General features: G+C 37.9%; 1 protein-coding gene across 1 annotated transcript; it reads left to right on the top strand.

Annotated features, from left to right (window-relative positions):
• Nucleotides 1–223: 223 nt before the first annotated feature.
• LOC140169198 (uncharacterized) lies at nt 224–6939 on the top strand. Its single transcript, XM_072192456.1, has 3 exons — nt 224–271; nt 4403–5459; nt 6725–6939. The coding sequence occupies exons 1-3, from the start codon at nt 224–226 to the stop codon at nt 6937–6939; spliced, it is 1320 nt and encodes a 439-aa protein (XP_072048557.1).
• Nucleotides 6940–8882: the final 1943 nt, after the last annotated feature.

The following is an 8882-nucleotide window of genomic DNA, read 5'->3' as shown; positions in this document are numbered from 1 at the left end:
AACAAAATAAGGATTAGATTCAAAATAATGGCAGATATAGTGAAATATCGGTAATCGAAAGAATGTTTGGGCAAATCTGGTTGCCACATATAATATAATATTTATTTTATGTAACACTAATTGTACAGACAACGTATCTTCTTTATTAAGTACATATTTTATAATTATTATCTTTACAATGATTTCCGACAACTGACAATATTCGGTGTGGGTCTCAAGTACAATGGGCAGATCTGAAAGTTTCCAACAGCCAAACCCGGAGGAGAGTCAGGTGGGTGAGGTCAGGCATTCTATGTTAATAAGCAACACGTATAATGGGAAGGAAAATTAACGTACCTCCACTGATTTCGCAATATTTAGTATTTTTTTCAAAAAGCAATTTGTTATTTTACCATTTCAAAATATGCAACGACGGCTATTAAAGAAGCATAATTATGATAAATCAAGAGACGCGCTTGAAGTAACATGCTCGCTGTTTTTTGTGTTTATACAGGGTGGTCAAACTAAAACAATTTTTCAAAGCTATGTTTTAAATGCTTTACAAATTGGTTTCAAGGTATAATTACATAATTATTCTTGAAGTATTGGGCTATCTAATGTATTACAGAATATGTGGTGCAAAATAAGAAAAGCCGGGAGGAAAAGAAACCGAGGTAAAAAACAATATGTAGGTTTTAGTGCGGAAAGTCAAGATCCAGTTTATCCACACGCAAGTCTATTACATTACTTATAAGGCCGTGTAAAATTAATATTTTGGTTCTCGTCCCCTCCCTCCTCAATTTCTGGGATTTGTCATATTTTTTTTTTTTTTTTTTAGATTTTTCTATTTTTTTAGACTTTGGAATGATTTATGAAATCTTCATACACATAAATAAGTTTATTAGAGAACAAGCATCACTTCCAAGTCTTTTTGTGGTACTCTAGGGGTTTATCCTCAGAATCTCACATTTGAAAAAAAAGGGCCTCATCGTTTCCTCGACCACTGTTGGAGAAGACCGAAAACTACTGACAATGCTAATTTTACATTGAAAAAAAAACAAACAAAAACACCTCCCTCCTTCATCAATTCATGAAAATCCCCAGGACGAGAACCAAAACATTAATTTTATACGGCCTAATAAAGTGGAGATTGGGTTCAGCACAGTTTCAATGTTCGCATCCATATTTTCTTCGAAGTTAATTTTATATGAGCCTTAATTACCTTAGAGTCATGTTACATTAATTTCGGTTGCGTGTCCCTACTACAGCATTCGCAATTGCATGCATACCAATTTTAATTTTAAGGGTCGTGTTTATATAGTATTTTTACAATCCCCAAAATTAGTTTTTGACAGAGACGAAAATTCCTATTTCAGTCTTTACTTTTTACACATTTGAAGCACCAACTTTCACCTTGAATTTTCAATTGTGATCTTAAGGGATGGGGTATGAACGTTTGGACAGTATTTATTGTGGGACATCAGAGCACATCAGACATATCGAATTGCATTTTTAATACGAAGAGCGTCCTTCTGATATCAAATAATTTTGATTTTTTGAAATTCGCAATGTCATACACATTTTATGGCAAATGATTAAAAATTGATATTTTTTTATATAAAGTAAACTTTATAAATCTGAAGATTTATACTTAAAGTGTATGTAGGTGGGATGAAAAGCCGACGATCAATTGACAATTTTGACCTTTCGTATTGAAGATATGGATTTTTTTCCCAAAACACCAAAAAATTTAGAAATGCCATGATTGAGATTATATTTTTGGTAATCTGCTAGTCTCTGTCAAATGGCCTTGGATCCAGGATGCAGCGAAGATAACAGCAGGATGGAGTGCCGAATGTAAAGTACATCGCAATCAGTTTTTACATTGAACACCTGAAACATTAATGCCGAAAATAAATGTTGAAATAATATAATATCTAATAATGCTACTTTAATGGCATTTTGATGAGGTTCAAGCTCTTTTTGCTTGCTATGAATACGAGATACCAACATTTGAAAGGAATATATTGCAGACAAATCTGTAAATGTGTTGCCATCAATATTGTTACTGTATGCGCAGTATTTCAGCCACAGATATTATGTATTAATTTTACTTGAAGAAGATTTTGCTTGCAATATACTGGTCATCTTTTTATCTTCAACTATGACAAGAAGTAAAATTCTTCACGAAAGCAAATGTTAATTTCATTTAGCAATCAGCGCACTCAACAACTGTAATTATTGCGCAGGCTCTCATTCATCCCAGAACTACCTGCCGATTGGTCAAAAAGAAGTTTTCATTATTAATTGGACCAATCAGCAACATTGTTTGAATAATCAATAACAATTTAGGGGAATTATTTGCAAAGCTCCATTCTGATTGGTGATTAAAATGAAGATATTATCTACTTGACCAATTGGAGGTATTAGATCGGCAGATAGTGCTCATTCGTATGATATTGCACAAAATCAGTAAATGTTTCACCACCGATTGTTACGTACCTGGTCAGAAGGTCATTGCATTGTACGCAGCATCCCATCCATACATAACTTACGGATTAATTTTACTAGTACGTGCTGAAGGCGTTCCTTGCGAGATGTTTGTCATCTTTGTCTGTTCAAGTTTGTCTTTCTTAGACAAAATGCCAAATGCTTCACGAAAACCGTCGCGATAAAACTTACTACTGAAGGCGTAAATAAAGCTGTTGATTGCAGAATTGACGTATAAACCACCACGACCAACAAGAGTTAATTGTCACTTCTTGCCCTCGTGATAAAAAACCAGTACCATTAATGCTTTGATTAATGGTGTTCAGACTCTGTATTCTGAACGGTGACTGGGTGGCAAAGAATACAATCCCGTTGATAACCAGAGCTCTTGCTACTTGGTTCCGAACTTGATAAGTAAATCTGCAGTAGACATACCAACGAGATACAGATTGGTTATCAGATTGCTTAACACCATGTAGATGAATGCTAAGTTACTCAGTCCTGTCATAGTGACTATAAGGGGAAGGATGTGCCCATTGACGAGTATGTCTGCGTCTGATTTGAGCCAATCGCGAGCTGCAACTTCGTCTTGAATATAAATGGTATTCTCTCCAGTACATTGATGATCAGAGTGGTTACCCGAGACGTTGTTCATAATGACGCTTCGCACGGGCTACAACTACTTTCTAAATTTATTTATGTCTGGTCAGGTTGTCTGTAGCTTAAATAAATATTATATGATTTATCTGTAGGTAACTACAAAATCAAGCGAACTATTTTGAAAAAAGAATTCTACATAAAATACAAGCTTGCTGAAAGGTGTCGATAATTTTAGTAAAAGTTGCTATAATCGGAGAGCTAGAGCATCTCTTTCAGGGTTTATTTATACCTCTGTCAAGATGGATATGCCGTTTACACAAGGACACCTTCCCTTTCAGCCCTCTAGATCATAATCTGATTTTGTTTTATAAAGGCACTATTGGTGGTTTCGTTTCTATTCTTGCTTTTATGCTTGTATCGCTATGAATATTATATGAGCCTTTATACAGGCCCAATTTAAATATCAATCCGAGAATAAAATACCAATTTACAAGTAAAAATACATTTTAACAATGTTAAATTTTCTTTCATTGATTGTAATATTGAATTTTAATATAATATAAAGGTGTGTGTGTGCGTTGACAAGATAGATAAACGCATGTAGCAGCGTTTTTGTCATATCCATAGCTACATAGAGACAGAGAGGGAGAAGACAATGTATGAGCAGAAGGAGTATGAGAAGATTGAAAGAATGACTCAATAAGTCAAAATACAAAACATTATTTGGCTACATAACATAGAAAATAAATCTGAACACATGCAAGTTAATAACATCATTCCAAGGCTACATTAAAAAATGCTTCATATCACTTTTCATACCGATGTAAAACATGCGTTTACGTCTGTCTAGAATATTAATGCCTGCATAAATGAGTGAATGTTCTTAGTCATCCAGTAATTTCAAACAGAGTTTTGGAATTAAATCTAATACTGGAACTTACTTTTTACAACTATTGCGACGTTGCGTCTGGAACCACCAGACTTCATCAGGCAACTGACCCGTTGGACTGGTCACGTGATAGACGGCTAGGTATCGTTAGACCCCCCCTCTGAGCCTGTGGTACCGGCGTTTTACGGGCTTCCAAAAATCCACAAACCTGACCCAATACCTGTCAGGCCCATAGTGAGTAGAATTGGGTCCGTAACTTACAACCTCGCCAAACACGCTGCCAAAATACTTGGCCCTTTAGTTGGTCGGTCACCTCATCATATCAAGAACACACAAGACTTTGTCAACCAAATAAAAGATCTCAAGTTAAGCGAAAGTGAAATTATAACATCCTATGATGTAACTGCTCTTTTCACATGTATACCACCTGACTTTGCCCTCAAGGTTGTGAAAGAGTGTTTGGAGAGTGATAATACACTGAGTGAAAGGACAATCTTGAAGATTGAACAAATCGTTGAACTGATTGAAATTTGTTTGAACACTACCTGCTTCTCGTACAAGGGGAAATACTTCAAACAACAACATGGCTGTGCTATGGGCGCCCCCGTTTCACCAATAGTGGTGAATTTGTGTATGGAAAGCTTCGAACAACAGGCCTTGAAGTCGTACCCGGGTACAAAACCAAGGGTTTGGTTGCGTTTTGTCGACGACACCTTCGTCATACTCAACCGTAGCGAGCTCGACGGGTTCTTCGAACACATCAATAGTGTCAATGACAACATAAAATTCACTCAAGAACTGTGCAAAGACGATACCCTTGCGTTTCTCGACTGCTTAATATCCGTTCAAAGCGATGGTACCCTGACATATAAGGTGTATAGGAAACCCACACATACTGACCATTATCTTCAGTTTGGTTCCCACCATCCACTCGTACACAAGTTAGGAGTAATTCGAACTCTCCAATATAGAGCTGATACCATCATTGGTGACTCTGAACAAGTTCCCGAGGAAAAGGACCACATCAAAACAGCCCTTAATAACTGTGGTTATCCGGACTGGGCCTTTCTCAAAGCCACCAAGAGTAAGGAGCCAAAGACCGGAGACGCGAGTGGTCAAGCCAACAGGGCCCGCGTTACTATACCATATATTTCGGGAATCTCGGGACGCGTGAAGAATCACTTCAAATCCTTCGGAATCACAACATCCTTCAAACCAGTGAACACGCTTCGCGGGAAACTGGTCAATGTCAAGGACAAGCAGCCGAAGGACAAACGCTCAAACTTAGTGTACGGAGTTGTGTGTGGTGACACCGATTGCTCAGCGGCTTATGTTGGAGAAACCAAACAGGCGTTAAAAACCCGCATTGGTCAACATAGGAGACCGAGTACCAACAAAGCGCAAAACTCAGCTGTTTACCTCCATTTAAAGGACACTGGACACTCAATTAAGAACGAGGAAGTCGTTATTCTTGACAAGGAGGAACAATGGCATAGGAGAGGCATAAAAGAAGCCATTTGGGAACGCATTGAGCAACCGTCGCTGAACAAGAAAGGGGGACTCCGCTTCAATTGATCTCAAGCATGTCACCGGGCCATCGGGTCGATACCTAGCCGTCTATCACGTGACCAGTCCAACGGGTCAGTTGCCTGATGAAGTCTGGTGGTTCCAGACGCAACGTCGCAATAGTTGTAAAAAGTAAGTTCCAGTATTAGATTTAATTCCAAAACTCTGTTTGAAATTACTGGATGACTAAGAACATTCACTCATTTATGCAGGCATTAATATTCTAGACAGACGTAAACGCATGTTTTACATCGGTATGAAAAGTGATATGAAGCATTTTTAATGTAGCCTTGGAATGATGTTATTAACTTGCATGTGTTCAGATTTATTTTCTATGGTATGTAGCCAAATAATGTTTTGTATTTTGACTTATTGAGTCATTCTTTCAATCTTCTCATACTCCTTCTGCTCATACATTGTCTTCTCCCTCTCTGTCTCTATGTAGCTATGGATATGACAAAAACTCTGCTACATGCGTTTATCTATCTTGTCAACACACACACACACACACCTTATATTATATTAAAAATTCAATATTACAATCAATGAAAGAAAATTTAACATTGTTAAAATGTATTTTTACTTGTAAATTGGTATTTTATTCTCGGATTGATATTAAAATTGGGCCTGTACAAAGGCTCATATAATATTCATAGCGATACAAGCATAAAAGCAAGCATGGAAACAAAACCACCAATAGTGCCTTTATAAAACAAAATCAGATTATGATCTAGAGGGCTGAAAGGGAAGGTGTCCTTGTGTAAACGGCATATCCATCTTGACAGAGGTATAATAAACCCTGAAAGAGATGCTCTAGCACTCCGATTATAGCAACTTTAATACTAAAATTATCGACACTTTTCAGCAAGCTTGTATTTTATGTAGAATTTTTTTTCAAAATAGTTCGCTTGATTTATGCAGATAAATCATATAATATTTATTTAAGCTACAGACAACCTGACCAGACATAAATAAATTTAGAAAGTAGTTGTAGCCCGTGCGAAGCGTCATTATGAACAACGTCTCGGGTAACCACTCTGATCATCAATGTACTGGTTTTACTTATCAAGTTCGGAACCAAGTAGCAAGAGCTCTGGTTATCAACGGGATTGTATTCTTTGCCACCCAGTCACGGTTCAGAATACAGAGTCTGAACACCATTGTTCAAAGCATTAATGGTACTGGTTTTTTTATCACGAGGGCAAGAAGTGACAATAACTCTTGTTGGTCGTGGTGGTTTGTACGTCAATTCTGCAATCAACAGCTTTATTTACGCCTTCAGTGGTAAGTTTTATCGCGACGGTTTTCGTGAAGCATTTGGCATTTTGTCTAAGAAAGACAAACTTGAACAGACAAAGATGACAAACATCTCGCAAGGAACGCCTTCAGCACGTACTAGTAAAATTAATCCGTAAGTTATGTATGGATGGGATGCTGCGTACAATGCAATGACCTTCTGACAAGCCGTCGTTTTATCTTTTCAGTTTCTGTTTCCGTATCCGTAATAGTTTTTGTAAGTCATTGTTATTCTGAAGTGGTAGTCTCCCAGGTATGACCAATCTTTTCTTCTAGCCTTTTGTTAGTTACTGAAAATTTGAAGCTCGTGAATTTCAGTTTTCGTTTTGGTAAGTTATATTGATTTTTACATAAAACCTTGAGATGTGCGGTTGGGTGCCAATCTAGACAAAAGAAGAGTCTAAATGTTACGGTCCTAAATTCGCGGTAAATTGTACGGCTTCAATTGACTTGTGTTTGGTGTATATGCACTTACGCCTAGACGTAAGTGGCTTGTAAAAAAAGTCTTGCATTGAAATATAATACTAACCATGTTGCCAAGTTATAAGCAAAAGTCTTTCATATTGGCGATGAAACGAGCGTCTAAAATCTCCCAATGAGGCGCGTACAAGTGGTGATTTGGTAATCATGTTTTACATTGAAATGCAATACAAAAGAATTTGCATTGGAGCAAAGATAATGTATTCTATTCATGGCAAGCTAAGCTGATAATTGGTTGGGCCTATATGCAAGACTCGGGTTTATTTTAAATGTTTATTTTTGCAGAGCTTATTTTCGGGCATGGATCATACTGATAAATTTCGCGAGGGGGAGGGAGGGAGGGAGAGACTTAAGTTGAGACTGAACAAGCGAGAGTGGGAGGGGGTGAGGAAGAAAGAGAGGAGAGGGAGAGACGGAAAGACTAGAAAAAGAAGAACTCGAGAGGAGAGAGTAGGGACCGGGGGACGGGGAGGGAGTGGGGAGACTGATCATGGGGGGGGGCAGGAGGAAGCAAAATAGGGAGATAGACATTGATACGAGGGAAGGGCGACACTGTGGCCCTGCACAAGTGCATAGGGGTGCGATATGCTCATAAGCGGGCCTTTTGTGATTTTAGAGCTTATTTTCAACGTTTTACAGAAAAAAGTGGACTTTGTCATTCGGATTGGCATGCATCAAAGACGAGAGGGCGCTAGGCCATTAAAAACAGCGGCGTTGTCTCTCCCGCTTTTATTGACATAAGCAACTAACTCTTTTGAAATAAGCTGATTGGTACTTCAAAGTTAACAATGAAGTCATGTTAGAGTAAACTTACTAAATCCCTTGCGTTTTCGTATCTGAACAATAGACTTACGGAAACTGAAAAGATAAAACGAGCCAAGGTACGTAACAATCGGTGGTGAAACATTTACTGATTTTGTGCAATATCATACGAATTCAACCATGATTGCGTATCACTACGTCACATGCCAGGTATATATCATGTTGTTACGAAAAAGACGTAACTGTTAGATTAACAACACACAGATTGGAATATTCCATGTCTGTACTCTCTAAGCGTACTTGAATTCAGCTGACGCCGGTACAGCGTTCAGACCTTGCGACATCGCTCATATTATGCCCGAAGCTTGTGAACGCTCGCGAATATATGCGCTATTTTTGAGTTTGCTCACGCTGTACCTAACTTAGCGTCGACCCCCATAGGCAACCTGCCATGTTTCCGCGGTATGATGAGAAGATGGAGAGAGTGACATAGAAGGATAGGTAAAAATACAAAACATTATTTGGCTACATACCACAGAAAAAATTCTGAATCGTATGCAAGTAAATAACATCATTTCAAGGCTACATTAAAAAATGCTTCATATCACTTTTCATAGCGATGTAAATCATGCGTTTACGCCTGTCTAGAAAATAAATGCCTGCAATGAGTAATATCTAAAATGTAAACTGAATTAACTCGCTTGATACCAGTTATACTAAATATGCATCGCCGTGTTACCTTTGAAACTCAGATTAACGTGGAGTTCCGTAGACAAGTGTGGATAAGCACAACTAGCGCAAAAATACAATTAGCGCTAAT

Source organism: Amphiura filiformis, chromosome 14 (genome assembly GCF_039555335.1).
Source record: "Amphiura filiformis chromosome 14, Afil_fr2py, whole genome shotgun sequence".
Classification (NCBI taxonomy): Eukaryota; Metazoa; Echinodermata; class Ophiuroidea; order Amphilepidida; family Amphiuridae; genus Amphiura; species Amphiura filiformis.
This window is presented reverse-complemented; position numbering and strand designations above follow the sequence as displayed.